This window comes from Grammomys surdaster, unplaced genomic scaffold (genome assembly GCF_004785775.1).
Source record: "Grammomys surdaster isolate TR1022 unplaced genomic scaffold, NIH_TR_1.0 99, whole genome shotgun sequence".
In the NCBI taxonomy this organism is placed as follows: Eukaryota; Metazoa; Chordata; class Mammalia; order Rodentia; family Muridae; genus Grammomys; species Grammomys surdaster.
In genome coordinates, this window is record NW_021604578.1 from 4,974,350 (window position 1) to 4,997,049 (window position 22,700).

Genomic DNA, 22,700 nt, shown 5'->3' on the forward strand with positions numbered 1-22,700 from the left:
CCTCCCTCTCTCCATATATATATGTATGTGTATATATATATATATAGTATGTCTCAGAATTGGATCTGCACTTATTTTTGAGCAAGTTTGCAACTATAAAACTTTGGGGAACTTTTGGAGATGACTAAATGAATCTTGTATTATGAGATGGACATGGAAGTTCAGGGGTCAGGATTGGAATGTTATGATTCACAGTGATGGGCTTTGTCTCCATGTTGTCTACAGTAACTCTGTCAATCTACAGGATGTAGAATCACGTGGACAGAGCACTCTGTGTGTCAGGTGGTGAGAAGTTCTATAGTGAGCCTTGGAGCAGCACGTGTCTCCTTTTGCACTCTCTCTGTGACACAGTGTGACTTCCGCACACTCTCTCTGTAGACGTAGTGTGTCTCTACATCAGTCTCTCCTGAAATGATGGATCCTAGCGCCCCTAAACTGCCAGCCAGAATGAATGCTACTTCTTTAAGTTGTGGTAGTGAGATTTTGTGTCACAGCAACAAGAATAGTAACACACATAGGAGGTGGGAATCTTAAATTGCACTTCATGCATCACTATAGTCCTGTGTTATGTTGGTATACACTTTACATTTACATGCTAGAAACCCCACAGTATTGTTTTTACTTTCAAGAAGACTTGAAATTTTAAAGAAATTAACCCAGAAGAAAAGAAGGCCTGGGGTAAATAGTTGAGCTCATACAGTGTTTGCTTGCTAGCATTAGGACTCGAGTCTGATGCCTAAGATACATGTGGAAAAGCTGGCAGGGTGGCACATGTGTGTGGTCCCCACTCAGAGGATCCTTGAGGACAGCTGGCATACCAAATTGAGGAGCCTTAGGTCTCAAGAGACATCATCTCAACAAGTTGGATGGCTTCTGAGGAACAATCCGGTTATTCTCCATACACATACTGCATGTACATGCATGTGCACTTACTTATATCTATGTATAACTATACGTGTGCATGTTCACACACATGCAAAGAAAACACTTATATTTACTCATAAAATTACCAATTTTTATCATTCCTAATCACTTGAATTCTGTTTCTTCTACCCTTTTCTTTCAATCTGAAGAACTGTGTTTAGTGCTTATCTTAGTGTAGATATACTGAGACAGCTTCTCTCAGTTCCTGATTATCTGCAGCTTCCCACCCCTATACTAAAACACATTATGTGGCACCAGCAAGATAGTTCAGTAGGTAAAGGTTCCTGTCACCAATACTGATGAGCTTGATCCCCAGGACTTACTTTGTCAAAGGAGAGAACTAACCCATGCAAGTGGTCCTCTGATCTCCACACATATACTGTGACATGTTCATACCCATGCATTCGTGCATAGTCAGACATACAAAATAAAAAATGTTAATAGAAAAGACTTAAATTAGCTTGTCTGCTGCAACAATGTATCATAGACCAGGTGGTTTGAATAACAGAAATTTGTTATCTCACAGTGTAAATAAATAAAATACCCCCCCCCAAAAAAAAAGATCAGGGTGCCAGCAAGTTTGGGTTCTATTGAGGGTTTTCTTCTTGGTTTATTAGAGGTTGTCTTCTAGCCATATTCTTAGTTAAAATAAAGGAATGCAGCCTTTCTGATGCCCTATTGTCATGATCTGAGCAAAAGTCCCAGTTCAGTATCATCACATTTGGGCTTTGGTCTTCAATGTGGAATTTTAAAGAAGATACAGACCCTTAGCCCCTACTAGTCTCTTCATAACTTATGGGATTCTAGATGTAAGATCTTTATTTATTACTTTAAGGCTATCAATTTGCTTTCATAAAATTCACAACACACAAGTTTTCAAGTGTACCCTTCAGTGTCATCAGGTACATCCAGTATTGTGACATTGTTCTCAACTTCCGTCTCAGGGATGGCTTCCTTCCTCTTGTTCTGACAGAAGCTGTGTTCATTAACCAGTAACTCTTTACGCCCTTTCTTAGCTCTCATAATCTGTTCTGCTTATTAATGAATTTGTCCGTTTGATAAGCTTCATAAGCAGAATCATAGAAGACTGCCTTTTGTCACTCACTGCGTTTAACATGTTTTCAAGGTTCATCCATGTTGTGGCATGTGTCGGAATTTCATTCTTTTTAAAGGCTGTGTAATAGTCCATTATGCAAGTTATGTCACATGCTTTTGTTGACAGACAAGTGAGTTATTTTTAAGTTTTGGCTCTTGTAAATAATGCTACTGTGAACAGATATGTTTAGATGACTGTAAGAGTTACTTTAGTTGGTAGATACTCCAAAAACAATTACCGGATCATGTGATTATTTTATGTTTAACTTTGGAAATACTAATTGTTTTCCACTGTGGCTATGCTACTGTATACCATGGTAACAGGGCTCTTGTCTCTGGATCCAAAGCTCTATTTCTGGGCTCCCCGTTTCATTTCTCTTTATGTCTGCCTTGCAGCTTCACACTGTTTTAACTGCCATAATGTTACAGTAAATTTAAAAATCTACAGTGAACCCTCCATTTTTGTTATTTTTAAAATTGTTTTCAAACAAAAATTATGTGTATGGTTTGAGATGATTTTTCTATTTTTGTGAAAATGTCATTGAAATTTTGTTTTTTATTTTGAGATGAGGACTACTCTATGTAGTCCTTGGTGGCCTGGAACCTGCTATGTAGCCCAGGCTAGCCTCACAGAGATCTGCTTGCTTCTGCCTTCCACGTGCTGAAATTAAAGTTAATGTATCACCATGGGTAGCTATCATGAGGTTTTGGTAGGGTTGCAGTGAGTCTGTGATTGCTTTGGGTAGGAATATCATTTTGATAGTGTTAAGATTTCCAGTCTATTCCTATAAGATATTTACACTTATATGTTTAATTTCTTTAAAAAATGTTTGTCATTTTGAGTATGCAAAACTTTTGCATTTTTTTGTTAAAAAATTGTCTGCATTTTATTCATTAAGACATTATGATGGGTTGTTATGTAACTTTCTGTACAGATTGTTCATTGTTAGTGTATAAAACACAGCTGATTTTGTGCATGTGTGTGTGTTGATTTTGTACTCATCCAGTTTGCTGAATTTGCTTATTAGCTGTAACCAGGATTTCTTAGTAGTAATCTTGGGAGGTTTTCTACATAGTACATTGTGTAATCTGGTAACAGATAATCCTGTGTGTGTGTGTGTGTGTGTGTGTGTGTGTGTGTGTGTGCATTTTCATTACTTTTCTTACCTAATCTTCCAGAGCTCTGTTTGAATATCACAGGTGGCCTGTGACGTTCAGTTCTTCACCTTAGAGGAACAATTTCAGTTCAGTCCTTTGTCATTGTTCCCATTACATGCAATGTGCATAGCCGTCGTAAGACTGCAATGAAGATCAGAGTCCTAAATCGTTAAACTTAAGCTGTTCTGATGTGTCATTTTAACCATGATTTTACTTGGGGTTTGTGGATCTTTAAGTTGATATTTTTTGTATTTAGAAATCTTCTAGTTTTTTACATTTCTTCTTTCAGGTTTTTCTTCTTATGTGTTTGGGTTTTTGTTTTGTTTCTCTTCTTGTCTCTCTGGGTACCACATGCGTGCATTGTATTTACGGAAGCCAGAAGAGGATATCCAAGATCCATGAAATTACAGTTACATAAAGTTATAAGCCTCCATATGGATTTGGGGAATTGAACCTGGGCTCTCTGGAGGAACAGCCAGTCTTCTTAACCACTGAGCCATCTCTCCAGCCTCTTTTCTATATAACTCTTAAACTCATATTATATTGCATGTTTGATTGTTTGTTTGGTCCCTCAGTATTTTCCTATCAGATAGTTCAGTGTGTTTAGTTTCTGTTGTCTTATCATTTATTTTTTTTTTTTTGTTTTTTTTTTTGTTTTTTTGTTTTGTTTTGTTTTTTTTTTGAGACAGGGTTTCTCTTTATAGTCCGGGCTGTCCTGGAACTCACTCTGTAGACCAGGCTGGCCTCGAACTCAGAAATCCGCCTGCCTCTGCCTCCCAAGTGCTGGGATTAAAGGCGTGCGCCACCACCGCCCGGCTTTATCATTTATTTTAATGGCCTTTTCTTTAGTGATAAACTTTTTGTTAATCTAGAATAGTATAATTTTAAATATTTTCAGTGCAACTTCTATTTGATTCTTTTCCAAAGCTTTAAATACCTGACTGAAATCATCCACCTGTTCACTCATTTTGTTCATTTTTCTTTAAATCTTTAAACATACTGTAGCAACTACATAAAACCTTTTGTCAGCTAATTTCAGTATGGGTATCTTTGAGTCTATTTCTATGAATTATGTTGTAATTGCTTATAGACCAGATTTTTCTATTTATATGTCTGCTTAGTGATTTTTGGGTATGTGATTGATATTCTGAATGTTCAGTTTTGGAGAGTCTAGCTCTTGTCTTCTTTTGTAGAAAGAATATTGAATTTTATTCCAGCAGCCAGCTACTAGCAGATGTACTTGATAACAGTTGCTAACATCAGTTTTAACTGTTACCTTGTGAAAGCAACAGATTGACTGATCCTGAGTGTTTATAGGTGGGCTAGAGTTGCCCTACTTCTGAGCTTTAACTATTCATGTTGCCAGTTGAATGCCAAGAGTCCAATAGAGTATCCCTACCTGGCTTTGAGAACCACACAGCATCCATCCTGTTTTGCTCTCTGCTCTTATTCAGAGTCTGAAGCTTCCACATTTCTTTATCTCTTCAGAGCACTGCCTTTCAACTGTCACTTGCCCCTTCAGCTCCAAAGTTCCTTACCTTTTGCTCAGGGAGACAACTGTACCCTGCCTTAGGTGTCCATCACCTCGCACGCCTACAGTCAATATGCCTTCAAGCATAAAGCGTTGTAGGACCATAACTTGACTTTTTCTCTGTTCAGGAATCACGAATTGTCCGGTATTGGACAATAGTAATTGTAACTGGCAGGAGCAGAAGTCTGATCCCTGTGACTGCAGGAAAGCTGCAACAGAATTCCATTGCTCCATCCACACTGATGCTTCTTCTACAGCATGGCCTTGTTAGTGAGTCTTCACTTCTGAAACACTTTTAGCAGTTTGCTGATGATGTTAACTGCCTATGTGACATATTACAGATACAGATTTATGTATGCTTCCTTTCTCTGCCAGACTCAGAGCTCAGTGATTGAGTCACATGCTTTGCCAAGATTCAGTTGTGCTTATGTCTATTACCTTTCTCTGCCAGTTCCTCCTAATGATGGGATCACGAGGTCCCATACAATAGGATTTTGTTTGTTCGATATAGAAGAAACAACGCTGAGAATTGTCTAAGTAAGGGTTCCTAGCACGATGATGAAATACCATGACCAAAAGCAACTCGAGGAGGAAAGGCTTTATTTCACTCACCATGCCATGTAATGGTTCATCATCAAAAAGCAGTAAGGACAGGAACTCAACAGCAGAATCCTGGAGACAAGAGCTGATGCAGTGGCCATGGAGGGGTGCTGCTTACTGGCTTGCTTTCAATGACTTGCTTTTTTATAGAACCCAGGACGACCACCCCAAGGGTGGGTCTACTAAGAAAATGCCCTACAGTCTTGCATATAGCCCGTCTTAGAGAAATATTTTCTCAATGGAGGCTCTCTCCTCTGATGCCTCTAGCTTGTGTCAAGTTGACATAAAACCAGCCAGCACAGTAATCAGATTACTATCCTCAAAGGAAAAGTATTATCTTGTATCAGCAGATTATTAAAAGAATATACCTGCATACCTTGAAAAGACAATAAAGGTAAAAATTTTAATGAGTTAAATTCATTCAGCTCCCAAATATGACAAGTGTATTGATTGTTTTATGAAAATAGCAGAAGCAGAGAAGTCCCTCTAATTTTCCTTCCCTGCCTATGACTCTTAGAGTAGGTTGCAAAGCATAGAGAGGATTTAACCTTGGCCTGGTGCAAATCGTAGGACTTTTATGTGAGCACTGTCTTCCTGTGCTGTGTGCTTAGAGTACAGTGTATACTTATTTCCAGAGATGAAAGGTTGGGGAGAAGAATCTGAAGGAACAGCTGATTACCACATCATATGCTCTTACTCTGTGACATCACTTTGTGGTCACACAGTCTGCAAACCCGCTGCTGTTGTCACTGGGTCTTCATGTCCTCACTAAAGCTCTGTGTTACATAAAAGTTACATTAAAACTTTTTGCATGATTTTTCTTTCTCTCTTACTAAATTGCATTTTTTTCTTACTAAAGGCCTCTGCTATCACTAAAGGAAAGGAAATCATAAAATTCTAGCCAGACTTTAGACTGATGATTTTGCAAACATCTTTTTATTCTTTACATTTTAAAAAAGAAGAAGAAAAACAAAGACCCCCCCCAAAAAACCACCTAAATTGTAGAGGATGTATTTTGTTGGTAGTTTATGCAAGAAACAATGGGTGGAAATCAAATTACTATCCTGAAAGAAAATGTATTTTCCTGTATCAGCAAATTATGAAAAGAATGTGTCAGCATACTTTCTGGTCATAATACAGTATTGAAGGTGTGGGTGTATCTGCATGTAGACACAGTGTATATTACCTCATGATCCCCTACAATAATAATAATAATAATAATAATAATAATAATATAGGTGCAGTTAGCTAAATATGAGAATGAACTAAATATGAATTCTGACAGCAGAGAGTAATTCTGTGTAGAGATGCAGTCTAGATTCTTAAAAGTGACTTCCTCATATGTATTTCCACTTGTATACCATGTCTCGTGTATGTTTGTGTGTGCTAGGTATACACACTGCATTTGTACCTGTTCATACATATGTGGAAGCTAGAAAACTTCAGATGCCATTCCTCGGGTATCTTCTACACCCACAGTTTTTTGGAATGGATGTGTCCCTCACTGACCTTTGTTTTATTAGTTGCTTAAGCTAGTGGCCAATGAACCCCAGGAATCTACCTGTCTCTGCCTTCCCAGCTCTAAACTGTAAGTGGGTCACCATATCCAGCTTGTTTTATATATGTTCTAGGGGTCATACTTGAGCTTTAATGACTGCATGGCAAGCATTTAACCAACTGAGCTATCTCCCTACCCCCAATCCTGTCTGTGTGTGTGGGGGGAGAGAATATGAGGTACCACTAGGTTGCACTGTGAACTCATAGGCTTATGGGATCTTCGTGCCTTTAACTCCCCAAGTAGTTTGGACTACTGGTATCCAGTCTGCCTAGTAAATGTTTTTATCAAATAAAAAAATTTTAATCTTTGATGAACTAAGTTCCTTCCTTTTATTTCAAGCTTTCTTTTCTGATTTTATAGCTGATTGTTCAAAACATCACTCAACTTTTTAAAAAGTTTATGCATTCTCATTTTGTCTGATAAACTTATTCAGTATTTATTTCATATGTAATTTTCTACTGCCATGGTTTCTGTTTTCATACCTCTTAGTATATATTATGTGTATGCCTGCCTCTTATTACCAGGGAACAAAAAGGTACTGTTAGATTTAGAAATAACAGATTATTTTAAAACTATAATGTTGTTATATAATTCTAAGGCTCTTATAGCCTTTTTAAAAAATTATTATAGTTCTTAAAATACAAGGTATCGTAGGATAGTAGATTGACTTTCAGGAACATTGAAATTAAGCGAAGAAATATGACATTTTAGCTATTAAAAGTTTTATCATTATTAAATTTACATTTTAGAATTATTAAAATCACATTTATGGGGCTAGAGAATTGGTTCAGCACTTACGATCACTTGTTGCTCTTGTAGAGGACCCAGGTTTGGTTGTCAGTACCTACATGGTAGTTTACAACTGCCTGGAACTCCTAAGGGTCTGACAAGCTGACGTCCACAGGTACCAGACATGCACAGGATGCACATACATATGTGCAGGCAAAAGCACAAATAAAGTAAAAATAAATCTTTTTTTGAAAAGAAAAGCTAGGCATAATGGTCCATGTCTTTACCCCCATCACTTCAGAAGGCAGCAGCAAACTCTCTGAGTTTGAGGCCAGCTTGATCTGCATAGCCAGTTCCAGGGTGTCTGGGACTCTCACCCCCACCAGTGAGAGTGGGGAGTGGGCCGGGGGGTGGGGAGGGAACCCAGAAAACAAAAAAATAAGGAAAAACCAGTCATACTAATTTTCAATGATTTGTTAGGTGTGATTTTTGTTTGTTTGGTTGTTTTGTTTTGTTTTTTGAGGTAGGGTCTCACTCTGTAGACCAGGCTGCCTTCAAACTTGCAGAGATCTTGTGTGCTCCTGAATGCTGGTATTAAAGGGATGTCTGTGGGCCACCATACCCAGAAAGCATGAAATTTTTAAACAACTTTACTGTCCCTAAGTTAATAGGAAACAAATTTTTTTTTTCAAGTATATCTGAATCTTCCAATAGATTTTCCTGGCTTACGTGGTTGGAAAGCTTATTTTTATATTGCAGCATTTTGTTATAAAATAACTTGTTGGTAGACTTAATTTGTGGTGCCATGTCTAATTATCTACTACTGTAGAGGAAGAAAGGCAACATCTTGATTCATCAAAGTGTTCATGGCTGACATCCAGTAACAAGACAGATGGACAAGAGAAAAACACCACAAATTATTTAGCCAAAATTTTATGTGACACAAGAGGTTTCAGAAATAACCAAGAACTGGGGGAAAGCAGAGAGGTTTCCTCTTAGGTTCATAAATGGGCAGGTGTGTAGATGTGTGATTGAACGAAAAGGTGAAGATCTAACTAATGCTCTTCAGCTGGGAGTTAACAGCATCTGTTTGTTGCGATTCTTCAGAGACTCTGGGTTGGCCTAGAACAGGATGTCTACAGTGTGAGTCTTGGGTCTTATATGAGGTAGGTCAGAGTTTTCCCTGGGAAACAGGAGAAGGTTAGGGAGTGACTTCTTACAGTACTATTACTTCCAGCTTTGAGCCACGACGTTATACTATGTAACACCACAAAGTAAAAACTGAAAGTGTTTGAGATTCCATCAGTAATGATGTTATTGTACATATGTATAATGCTCCAGAATTAGAGTTTGAGCAGCTTAGTCTTTACCGAGTCTTTTCTTTGTATTCTTGTTTCTCCTTATAGTAGCTCTTACAAAGCAGTGTTCAGTTGGAATTTGTTTGATTGTGATAAGATCTCAGTATGTGGTCCTGGCTGGCCTGCAACTCAGTGAGCTCTCCCTGCCTCTTTCACTAATTGTTTGTTCTGGATATATCAAAAATTAAACTTATAGCTGGTCATGTGGGGCACACTTGTTATGTCTGCACTCAGGAAGTGAAGCATGAGCTTACCATTAATTGGGTTATAGAAAGCAAGACAAAATCTTAAATCAACAAACAAAATCAATCTCCTTTTCTCCTTGTAGTTTGAATTGAAGAACATGCACTAAAGTCAAGCTAACTGATTTATATCTCTTTTCTGCCTTAAGTGGATAAAAGATAGTCAGGGATGGTTGGCACATGCCTTTAATCCCTGTACTGGGAAGCAGAGGCAGAAGACCTCTAATTTTGAGGCCAGCCTAGACTACAAGTGAGTTTCAGGCTCCCAGGGTTACATAGTGAGACTCTATCTCAGTGGGGAAAGTAGCAATGGAAAACGATCTGCTGTTACAGTGCTGATTAGCAGTATGGAATTTTACCTCCTATTTGCAAAGTAAATAGATAATATGTCAGAAACTGTAGAAATTTTGATCACCTTTGTCACAGTTAACTGTATCTTCATGGTTAACCTTAAAGAATTAAATTACTGCCAGTTGGTGGTGGGGTGCACTTTTAATCCCAGCATTCAAGAGGCAGAGGGAGCTGGTTCTTTGAGTTCAAGGCCAGCCTGGTCTACAGAGTGAGTTCCAGGACAGCTAGGGCTACACAGAGAAACCCTGTCTCCAAAAAGCAAATAAACAAACAAAAAGAATTAAGTTACTGGTGGGTCTACAGAGATCGCTCAGCCGTTGTTAAGAGCACTTACTGCTCTTAAAGAAGTCCTAAGTTCAAGTCCTAGTACCCATGTGGGGTGGCTTACAAACCACATGTAACTCTGTTTCTCAGGAATCTCTCTCATGCCTCTGGACTCTGAGGGTACCCATGCTCATTTGCTCAGACACACAGAGAAACACTAATTAAAAATAGATCTTGGACGAAAAATAATTTTGTTACTGACATTTTCATTATAGTACAACATATGTAAAAAGCATAAACAGCCTTCATTACTGCAAGGAATTGTGCCACATTAACTTAATTAATTGTTATGAGGTCATTAAAACAAAAAAATATGAAGACTGAGTATCTGTGTGGGAAAATGATGCTATGTTAGTTGGAAGTATTCAGCCCATAACTTTATTAGTAAAATAGGTAAGCATATGGGTACTTAATGGCAGGTAGTGCAAGTAGGAAAGTACTTGGTAGGGCATTAATGCATATTGATATATTGTTTAAAATTTCTATTTAATGTTTATGTTTTGGTAGTTTATTTATTTATTGGTTTTGTTTGTTGACTGAGTCTCACTAACTTTTGCTATTCTAGAACTAATTCAATAGACCAGGCTAGTCTTTTAACTCAGATTCACCTGCCTCAGCCTCCCAAGAGCCAAGGTTAAAGACCCAGCTACTAGTATTTTTCAAGAATGAGTATCCTGAAAGAATAATCTTCTGCCTCTCTCCTTGGTCTGAAATTTTCTGACACCTTTCTATCTTTAAAATCAAATAGGCTCTTTCTTTTAGGGAGCACTCATTGCTCTTGTAGAAAATCTGGATTTGATCTCCAGTGCCCACATGGTGGTTCACAGCTATTTATAACTCCAGTTCTAAGGGATCTCATGCCGTCTTCTGCCCTCCCCAGGCGGGGACCCTCCCCCCCACACATACACTGTGAGCATACGTATGTTCAGACAAAACATTCATACACCTAAATCTAACAAAATAATCTTTTTAAACATCTCTTTCTTTTCTTTGGCCTCTCTGGTGGTTATCGTGCGTTACTTGTTCTGACTTAATCCTTCTAACAGTGAGGATGAGTTCTGTTGTGCATGTCTTAAAGGGGAAAACTAACACAGAGCTGAAGTGACTCATTTGTCAGCACTCTTCAGATCATAAATGTAAGAGTTGGGTTCCTCCGGATTTTTCAGACTTACAGTTCCTTACTCTTAACCAGTAGCTTATCTGGAGTATTATTTTGTTGTCCTTACCCTTTGTCTGACATAGAGTGTAGATTTCTTACACTTAGGAGTAGAGTTTTATCATCTATCCTTTGATGCCTTTATTATAGTTAACTTTGCATAGACGTATCTTTGAACTGAAATGCATTATTCCTTCATTTTCATGGATGGCGTTTCCACATGTAATTTAAGACATTATATTCATTTTTTTCCAAGTTTTGTGTGTGTGTGTGTGTGTGTGTGTGTGTGTGTGTGTGAGAGAGAGAGAGAGAGAGAGAGAGAGAGAGAGAGAGAGAGAGAGAGAGAGAATATGAATATGAATTTTTTATTTATACCTGTTTCAGGTCCAGTCAATTTAAAGAAAGACAGGATGACTGATTGGCCCCAACAGCTGTATAGAGTATCCAACCCTTACAAAGAGAAGGGCTAGTTATTTAGATTTTCTAGACTTGAAGCAAAACTGCTGACTCAGTAAAGAATTATTAACTCATAATTTTTAAGGAAGACTAGATATTGTTCTGTATCTTGACACTAGCTTTATTATTTGTTCATCCTGCTCTTCTTAAAAATATCCAGTAGTTCTTCTTAAAAATATCCAGTAGTTTTCTTGAGAATAGAGTTCACGTCTACACTAGAGCATTGTGTCCACTGTCTAACACATTGGTGCTGAGTAGCAGCTTCTGTTCTTATTAAAGTTGAGCACTATGTATACCTTATCAAATCTTTAGCTTATAAGTTGATTTATGGATATGCAACAGAAGAAATTTGCCCGTTGTTGAAAGTTAGGATTCAAACCAATTTGGACATACCTGTTGCTATAGCAATTGCTTTTCCCTCTCTGAAGAACCAAAGAATAACAAATATATTTTTAGTTTGGAAAGTTCACTAGTTCTTGTTTTGTTTGTTTGCGCGTGCGTGCGTGCGTGCGTGCGTGCGTGCGTGCGTGCGTGCATGCGTGTGTGTGTGTGTGTGTGTGTGTGTAATCTATAGTAATGTTTGTATGATGTCTTCCTACACTTAGTATACAGCTATAACTTTGGTGCTGTGACAACGGTGCCCAACATGGAAATGACAAAGTGTCACATGCAGGACTTACTGACCTGCTTTAATTTCCTCACAGTTTATTGGTCGAGCAGCAAGCAAACAAGAACTGCATTTACTTTCACCACTCACATTTACTTGAACATTTGTGATTATAGCTGAATTCCTTTGACCACTGATTTTTTTAAAAATTCTTCCATAGTAAGTAACTAGGTGGGATTTTGTGTCCTGTAAACTCAAATATTTTGTAATTGCTTACTAAACCTGTAATGAGGTGGGGTTTTTTGTTTGTTTGTTTGTTTGTTTTGTTTGTTTTTTTGTTTTTGTTTGGGTTTCTTTTGGTCTAAGTTTCTGTTGGTTTCTTAAAAGAAGCATTTTGATCTGTCTGTTTAACATTCTTTTTTTGATGTTTTCTTGCTATATCTCTCAAGCTGATCCAGAATTCACAATCTTCTTGCCTCTTCCTCGCTAGTGTTGAAATTACAGACAAGTATTATAAAAGGAAGTTATTATTGCAAATCTAAATTTTGTTTAAGCTTTTATGATTGAAAGTCATGACTTGAGGAGGCTGGAGAGATGGCTCAGTGTTAATAGCACTGGCTATTAAAGAGTACTTCCAGAGGGCCTGAGTTCAATTTCCAGCAATCACATGGTAGATCACCACTGTCTGTAACTCCAGTTCCAGGAGCTCTGACACCCTCACACACACATGCATGCAGGCAAAACACCAATGCACATGAAATAAAAATAAGTAAATTAAAAAAGAAAATCATGATTTGAAGTCTTTAAGATTGTAAAACAGTCATCAAATTTTAGGTCAGTTTTAGCTCTACTATAAACTTAAACATAATTGGTCTTTAATATTCGGCAGTAGGGCAAGTCTCTGGAAGTATTGTCACTTAATCTTCTAATGGTGACTATTAAATTTCTAACTTCAACCCCTGGTAGTGCTGTTAGTGAACTAATTACTGAAGAGCCTGGTAAATGTTTTGACTTCTTTGGATGCAGCAAGATTTCTAGTAAAACTTCATCCAGAAACGTAAACGTATTTAATTATTTCTCTTTATAGTAAGTGTGAACTAACTGATAAGGGTAAGTGGGTGGGGCAACCGGAAATAATTACTAAGGCCAGTGGCAATTTTGTGGTTTAATAAAGGCAGAAGCTAATTATTCAGTTTTTATTTAAGTGAAATGCTGCCAAAGTAGGTCCTGCAGAGCAGCTGCACTTCTTCAGTGCCACCCTAATTTACCAAAGACACAGTGTCACAAACAGAACTTTTAAACTTGATATATAGCCACAGAAGGAAGGAGGCTTTTGTTTGGAGTGCATGCTGGAGAACTCCTTTATACAAATCAGCCGGGCAGATGACGGACAATGATGAAAATTTGATTCTTTGAAGTCATAATAGTCATTGAAATGTGTGAAATTCTGGTATTGAAAAGAGAGTGGCCAGCAAGACTCTAAATCCTGGGTGGTTGCAAGAAGCTTGCTGGGAGGTTTTTCTGCATTTTGACACCAACTTCCCATTGCTTGTTCCTCACTTCCTTTGTTAAAAAGAAAGAAAGTTGAATTCACACAAGAAAAGTAGGGACAGATGATAACCGAATCAGTTTTTATATGGGAAGCTAATATTGTATCATTTTACATTATTAGGATAATTATTCTTTAATAATAGAAGTTTCATTTTAACCCAACTGTTTAAAAGAAAGAAGTTTTAAAATACAGCAAATCTGTGTATTGATTGTGTATTACTGTGACTTACTAGGACTTAAAGATATTCTTAACTAGTGAGTTGAAGTTCTTTGGTACTAACTTGATGATGGCTCCTTATATCTTACATGACTTAATTTTCTGAATCTAAAATAGTTTGAGCTAAAAAGAAAGTAGTAAAAGACAATATTGACATCTTTCAGTCATTTCTTTTATAAAAGGAGTGTTTTAGAAAGATCACAGGTGATCAGTGTTTTAGTACAAAAGTAAAAATACATAGAGAATTCCATTAATTCAGCAGTTTAATTTACAGGTATTTGCTTGTTTACAAAAGATAAGTGACAGGTAGCTCAGCATGAATTGAGAAAGGAAATCATCGAAGATACTCAACATAGTAGGGCTCACGGATCTTTCCAGGAGTTACAGGGTTTGATTGGGCTCTTGGAGTGGGAGCATTAGCCCATTCCAATGTGCATTAGAGAACAGGATCTTGTCACTAGCTGACGCTGTTTGTGTGGAATGATAACAGTGTCAGTGCATTTTACAAGTGGGAGAAATAAGTTTGTCTAAGAGGAGAGTCATCTTCAGGGACTTGGAATTTTTGAGCTCTTGTGACCATCAGGTGTCTGAAGCTGTCAAGTTGTTTTATTGTCTGTCTTGTAGAAGCTCACCTGGGTTGCAGGAACCTACATCTTCTGCAGGCAAAAACAGTGAGTCTCTGGGCAACTCACAAGGGCTTCAGTATTCAGAAACTCCTTGCTTGAATATCAGCTTTAAATTGGGGCATGTGTCACTAAGTGTGAGAATTTGAGGAGACATGAAACATCAATAGTTATGAGTTCAGATAATAAGTTTTATTTTGCCATTTATTCATCACAGTGTAAAAGTATAGAAATATATTTCCTATAATCTCACTTTCTGGAGGTAACAAATTAATTGAATGTTTCCTTTAATACAGTTGAACAAAAGCCACATAGCATAGTTTCATTCATTAGAAACTTGGCACAGAGTAGAGGGGTTGATGTGGGATTTGGAGAAGATGCCCGCCCATTAATGTTATAGCGTGCTTATAATGAGTCTTTATGCATTGCTGCAACTATAACAAGGAAATATGATCTTAATCTAGGGGCTTGAAAGATGCCTCAGCAGTTAAAAATGAGAACTGTTCTTCTAGAGGACCTGAGTTAACTTCCTAGCATAATATGGGGTTCACACCTTCTGGTAATTCCAGCTCCAGGAGATCTGACTTCCTCTTCTGAATTCTTCACCTACACTCACATACAGACACACACACACATAGACACATAATTATAAATATTTTTAGAAATATATTAGCCCAGTAATATGAAAATATTAGAGAATATTCAATAATAAACTAAATGGCTGTTCCAAAGGAAGAAATAAACACTGAGGACCTCCCAAAGAGGATTGTGCTTTAGAAAGTCGCTCCTTGCAATGTAACACTAGGCTGGAAATACACATTAGTAATAGAGTACTTGCCTAGTATGTGTGAAACCCTAAGTTCAATTCCTAGCACCACCAAAAAAAAAAAAAAAAAAAAAAAAGGTGTGTGTTGTGCCATGGTGCCATGCAGAGATTTAACACAGGCCTTGTAAATTCTAAGCAAACACTGTCTCGAAAATAAATAAATAAATAAATAAATAAATAAATAAATAAAAGTTAAGGTCTTATTGTAAGTCAAACCTGGCAATTAAAAATTATCAAATATTAACAGAGATATTGGGATCACCGTTAAGTAGGGAATCTCAGGGACAGTTTAAGTTTGAGTTTAAAAGGGAAACCCCAGGGCAGCAAAGCTACAGTTGCCCTGAGGAGGGATACAGAGAAGAGAAGAGGGCATGACATTTGAGTTAAGGCAGCTTGGAGATCAGCCACATGATGGATGGATAAGCAGCCACTTGGCTCAGGGTGGGAGCTTTAAAAAAGACTCAAAAAAAATTCCAGAGTACCTTCACATGCCTTCGATCCCAGCACTCAGAGAGGCAAAGGCAAGAGGAACTTTGTGAGTTTGAGGATAGCCAGGGTTACACAGAGAACCCTGTCTCAAAAAAAACAAAATAAAATGATAATAATAATATCAACAAAACAACAATGATAATAATAGTTGTTGTTATTATTATTTAATTAAAAAATCACCAAAGAAAGCAAAGCTAGGCTCTGGCAAGCATCTGAAGAAAGAAGAGAATAAGGTAAAGTTAGACCTTCCTGAGTTCTTACTCTGAACCTTGTGGTGGCTCCTCATTGGGACTACACTAGCAAGTAGGACTTCTGAGATGGAGAAGTACTTTCTCTAATAAGCACTAATTATTCCTTCTGTCACTTTAGTATGACTTAAGGTGAATCTGATTTCCCGAGGGATGGTACCTTAGTCAGGTGATCTGCTAGTCTGTGAGATTAACTCTTAAAGGAGAGGCAGCGCCAAATCTCCAGCTAGAGGCAGATTCTTTTTGGGGGTGGGGTGGGGGGGACGGGACTGGGAGGCAACAACTTTCCCTAAATGGGCCTTCTGTGCTTCTGTAATATCAGCTATCCCTGCTCACAAAGGAAGAACATATTGACTACAGACTCTTAGCATACTGGCCCAAGAGGTGGAAGAAGTAGAAGGTTAGGGTTATCTTTAACAATTGGATACAAGAGATTCTATCCAGAAGAGAAAGGAAAGGAATAGCAGTGGTTGAGCACTTGCTTGGAATGCACAAGGGCTTAGTTTCCATCTGTGCAAAGGAGAGAGGGAATGCTCATGGCTCCTTTTTCACTGTACTCCAACACCAGTTCTCAAATTTAGTATTTACAGATAGCACAATAGAAATTTATACAGTAAAATATCAGCAGATTAGTAAAGTGAGCCAGAAAGATTATCCCAGTTTATAAACAACCAGAAAACAAGCATGTGGAGCTAGAAAGCAAGAGAAGAGCATCAGCTGATATGTAGATATTCAAATACCTTTTCTTGTTTTTCTTCAGGACATCACTACTTTAACTGGTGTTCCAGAAGAGCACATCAAAACCAGGAAGGTCAGGATCTTTGTTCCTGCTCGCAATAATATGCAGTCTGGAGTAAACAACACAAAGAAATGGAAGATGGAATTTGATACCAGAGAGAGATGGGAAAATCCTTTGATGGGCTGGGCATCAACGTGAGTGCTTTGCATATTGTTTTCAGAGTTTCTATTGAAAATGTTGATTTTTTTCTTTCTTTAAAGAAAACATGATTTTTTCTTATAGCTAATATGCTTGTGAAAATTCTTTTTAGTGCAGCTAGGTTTCACTACAACTGAAAACATGTAATTTATATATTCTTTTATGTATTTATAGATATGAACATATGTATGCGACTTGAAACAATAAACTTATAGAAGTTCTATTCTGGATATGTTAAGATAAGCTTCGAAATATGGGATTCTAACTATGACTATTGATCAGAAATACTCTGGGAGTGATATCAGTAATTTATTGGCACTACCTTGTTTTTGTTTCAGTGTGGTTTTTAGTTTTTTGAAACAAGCTCTCCCTGTGTAGTTCTGGCCAGCTTAGAACTGGCTGTACTGACCAGCCAGGCCTCAGTGTCCCTCTCTTCCCTTCTGCCATCTTACAGCACGACCATGTCTTAAAACAATATACTCCTGGGTAACTAAAATCAGAAATTAGTTAATTTGAGGAAAACTTATAATTTCCTGAGATCTTGTGATTAAGGTTATGAATAATAAATTATAAGTTAATTTTTATAACAGTAGAATAAATTTTAGATGATACTGTTTTTTTATTTTTTCTGTATCTAGGAGACTTTTTGCTAGATAGGCTTCTATTTTGAAATTTCAATAGAATTCTATTGGAAAGTATATAAAACATAGTTTCTGGGAGTTTTGATTTCTTAAATTTTATGTTTCATGTAATATATTGAGTCTTTTGTAAATCATATATTTCCAGAGACCTAAGAAATTTAAAAGAAAAATTTTTGTTCATACATAGTGGTTAAAATGTTATGATCATTGTTTTGAGTTATATGGTTTTTCGTATGTTCATCTATACCTGGGATTTATATATTAATGAATTTCCAGGAATATTCAGTTACAGATCCTTGTTACAGTATTAATACCTTGTATATTCTAGCTTGTTTCTGGGGAAAACACTTTAGATAAGAATATTAGGCTAGTCAATATGGTGGCCAATAACATAATCTCTGTATTTTGAAGGTGGGGTCAACAAGATAAAGAGTTTGAGGCCAGCTTGAATTAAACAATGAGTCACTATAAGAAAGGGGGAAAAGGAGTTGGAGTGAGGGAGGGAAAGGGGAAGGAAAGGTTGACTGTTGTGAAGCTTATACACAGACACACATACATATTCATACCATCACAACAGTAATGGCTGAGGCAGCAATAGCTAGATTAACAATAGACTAAACATACAAGTACATGTATACTTTATACTTTATACTGTATACTTTATATGAAACAGCCTTCAAATAAAGACCCAAGGAAACGGTCTTGCATGTTCTGCTTAGATTTGATGATATACACAACTGTGTAAAGGTCTGCCTAGACAAAGGGCAGTGATCAAATGGTAAGATGTTAGGGAATGCTCACCAGCCAGGCTTCTTTGTTTAAATTCCTATCTGTACCCAGTGACTTCAGGGATACTTTCCTTTTCTCTAGGTATCTGATGGTCACCTCTTGAATGAGCATTTCTTAATGACTTCAGAGGAAGGTCAGAGAATTCTGTTACAGCCTACTTCAGGGCAGAAGGGCATGCACAGGCCAGGGAAATCTGGTTGCTGCTATTTTATTTTCTCGATGATACCATGTTTTGTGTAGTGTGTCTTAAATCTTACCCATGGGTTTAGTCAATAAATTTCACTTTGCTATGCTTGCACAAATATTCACCCAGTCATCATCATAGCATTGCTTTTAGAGACATCAGACATTCTGGAATACTGACCACTTAATCTGTGGGCTGAAAATTACATATTGGAGGTAAAACTTTTTTCAAAATACGACTTGTTCAAAGTAAAACATTTTCAAAACAAGAGTTTTCTATGGTTATTTTGTCTAAAGTTGTTTTACATCTTAAATATTTAAAAAATTACTTCTTTTTGTTATAGTATTAAGAAATAACCACAAACTTGAAAAATATAGTATGAAAAGGCTATGGGTAAATAATTTTTTTCTAACACAGGAACTGTCCCATTTCTTGATATCAGAATCAATGTTTTTTTCAGTGTTTAACTTCTTAATACCAGAAAAAGATAGTACATAAAATTATTGCTTAAATACACTGAATTCTGGCTCCTTTTGTGGCATAGTTTCAACCTTATTGGAATTGCTGGAATTGGAATTGGTGCAGTTTGTACATTTACTTAAAAGTTTATCATTTACAAAATAGACATCTTGAGTAAGAGAGTTGGCTCAGTGGTTAAGAACTCTTTACAAAGACCTAAGTTTGATTCCCAGCAATTACACTAGATGGATCACACTATCTTTAACTCCAGCTCCAGGGCAATCTGAGACCTCTGGCTTTTTCAGGAACCTGCATTCATGTGTACATAATTACACACACACACATACATACATACGCACACACTCACACACAATTTAAAATAATAAAAATAAATCTTAAAATTTTACATCTCAAATAAATGAATGGCTTCACCTTAATTTGGGTTCTCAGTCTACCTATATTTTATTTTAATCATGATATATCTAATATTAGCATGTAGAATATAAGAAAAATATTTAAAATATTTTTAAATCTAGGCAAATATTCTCTGTGTCATCCACATCTTCAGCTTCTAGTTTTCTTTTTAATGAGAGGATGACTTTATTTAACAAGGAGAAAGTATTTGTTCAATACACTTTTAGTCCTTACAGACCATACTTTAGTATATTGAAAGAGAAATGACTGTAGATCATACACCTAACATATATCTTTGTTCAAAGACCCAACATTTCCTGACATGGGTGATCTAGGCTTGATGATTTTCCCTGGCAGCTTATACCTACGATATAGATGGAATAACAAGGAGGATAGAACAGAGACCTGGCCTCGGTGGTGAGGAAGTATTATAGTTAGAAGCACAAGAAGCATGACCTGTACTTAGAAGGAGAAACTTTCTGTATGTTTAGAGGTTCTTTTCTGACTTGTCTTTAATACACAAATAGAAAAGACCAAGATCCCTAGAGTAGGGCCATGCTAACAGAAAAGGCACTTAGTTCTGCAGTCACTGTGGCAGCACTGTGACAGAAGCTTGGTCCCTAGTAGTTTTGCATGTTTTAGTGGAGGCAGATATGAGGTCTTGCTAGGGAAGTTGGCTTTGTGGCTAATGAACATAGTTTTGGTTTTAAATATAGTGAATAAATATCATTGTTAGCTGTTTGTACTATTTTTTTAAAAAAAAATTTGAAAGGCCACTTTCTAACGTGTGCCTTGATCTTTGTTTTTAAGATTTTAAAATTCATATTTTTAAATACTATATTGACATTTTGTATCTGAAGTGCAAGCTTCTTATGCTCTTTTAATTACCCAAATCTTTTAAATGTTAGAACTCAAAGGTAAAAGGTTTAGCTTTATGTAAACTTGGAAAATATTATAAGATACAAAAATCTTTACAAGTTTGGCCCAAGATTTATTCAGTATAAATCTCCTTAATCCAATAGGGTATCACAGTAGGGACCAGGATGAACTATTCCTTGTCATTTAGTAGTACACCTAGTTGGTATTTCTTCTTTATTTATTGTGTGTGCTTGTATATGTATGTTTGCTCAGGTTATCAAGTTTGGCAGTAAGTACCCTTAACCTACTGAGCCATCTTATTAGAGAATATCAGTCTATCACTTCATTTCTAGAAGCAGCAAGTAGTTTGTTTTGTGTCAAATGGACATGGAAGGCCATTTAATTTAAGCAGGTGTATTCATGAATTTTGATATTGCTAATTCTCTCATTGTCTAATTATCCACATAGTATTCTTGATCCTTAAGCCATAATAACCAATTAATGTGAATATGATTCTTAAGTTTGTAGTTAGGTCTTTTGGCTTTTCAGGAGTAAATTGTCTGTGCCATCCTTTCCTCTAGCACTTTTTGACTTTATTACAAAGTCACCTTTAAAATGTGTTTGAATCCCTTGGCTCGGTTTTGTAAACTCTTCAGTAAGTTATTGCCTCCTTCCTCTTATTGATTTTATGAACAAGAGAGCAAGTGTTTGTATTTGTAGATGGGAGTAATCTGGACACATGAAATGACCAGCGGTTGGTTCCTCTCCTGCCCTCTATCCATTATTGGACGCACACTCTCCTATCTCCACAGAAAAGAACTCAGTTAATACTGAATGTATCCTTGTAGATTTTTCTTTTCAGTGTATATTTGGCTCAGTGCATATTTCTTTTCAGTGCATATTTCTTTTCATGGCATATTTCTTTTCAGGGCATATATGTGATTTCATATACCTTTTGTTCAAATTCATTGGCATAAGTTGCAGGATCAGGAAGCTTGCTACTGACATATTCATCCTCAGAGAGGAAGCTGATCCTGTTAACACAGGGTTGAATGAGACCATAAGCCCTCCAAACCTGCCCCAGCATCCTGCTTCCTCCAGGAAGGCTCTACCTCCTGAAGTCTCCATAGTCTTCCCAGACAGTGCCTCCAGCTGGTGACCACAGGTTCAAATTTATGAGTCTATGGGAATATTTCTCATTCAAACCACCCTTATCATTCTTTGCTTGTCAGAGGTCATTTAATAAGAATTCTCAGTGCAAGAAGGTTTTGCAGATATCTTTATGGAGTAATAACTCTATTTAAAGTCAGGAGTTTTCTAGACATTTGTGACAACTTAATTTCTATATATTTATGTTAAAATTCTAAATGTGAACAAAAATAGCTCTTTAAACTTTTAAAAAAAGAAATACCATAGTTAAATTATGATTGTGACCCGTGCAATCGTCTCACCAGCAAGAACGCACGCGGACACCAGGATCCTTCTGCAGCAAGCGTTTATTGCGATGTGAAGAGGAAGACCCCGGCCCCGAAAAGGCACTGCTTATATACACCCTGGAGCGGCCTGTTCATTTCTGATTGACTGCTTGCTCAGGCGCGCATATTATGCCCCGGGATGGGTCCCGACTTGGCGTGCGTTCACCACTTGCACATGCACAGTTCACCTGTAAACTTGGGAGAGCAGCGGATGCCAGCGCCATCTTGTAATGGTGAATACTGTCACCGCTCACCGCGGCTCTCTACAATGATGAAATCTATTTATTATATAACCACATTGAGAAACAACATGTCCAATATCTTAAAAAATGTTTCGCCTATTTTCTTCTTTTATTAAAGAGTATTCTTTGGGGGGTGAAGAGATGACTCAGAGGCGAAGAGCACTGTCTGCTCTTCCAGAAGTCCTGAGTGCAGTTCCCAGCAACCACTTGGTAGCTCATAACCATCTATAATGAAATCTAGTGCCCTCTTCTGGCCTGCAGGCATATATGCAGGCAGAAAGCTGTATACATAATAAATCTTTTTTGTTTGTTTTTTATTGGATGTTTTATTTACATTTCATATGTTATCCCCTTACCCCCCCTCCCAGGAACCCCCATCCCCTCACCCTTCCTCCTGCTTCTATGCGGATGTGCCCTTACCTACCCCCCCACTCCCACCTCCCCACCCTCAAATTCCCACCCACTGGGGCGTCCAGCCTTCATGAGACCAAGGATCTCTTCTCCCACCTATGCAGGAATTCAAGGCCCATACCTAAACATAGTAAAAGCAAACCAGTAGCCAACATCAAACTAAATGAAAAGAAACTTGAAGCAATCCCACTAAGATCAGGGACTAGACAAGGCTGCCCACTCTCCCCCTACCTATTCAATATAGTAC

General features: G+C 37.3%; 1 protein-coding gene across 1 annotated transcript in view; it reads left to right on the plus strand.

Moving 5' to 3' along the window:
- Ndufs4 (NADH:ubiquinone oxidoreductase subunit S4) overlaps window positions 1-22,700 on the plus strand; it is a 101,041-nt gene that overhangs the window by 52,986 nt on the left and 25,355 nt on the right. The window contains exon 3 of the mRNA XM_028784400.1: window positions 16,804-16,976. Coding sequence (XP_028640233.1) covers window positions 16,804-16,976 — 173 coding nt within the window. The remainder of the gene's footprint in view (window positions 1-16,803; window positions 16,977-22,700) is intronic.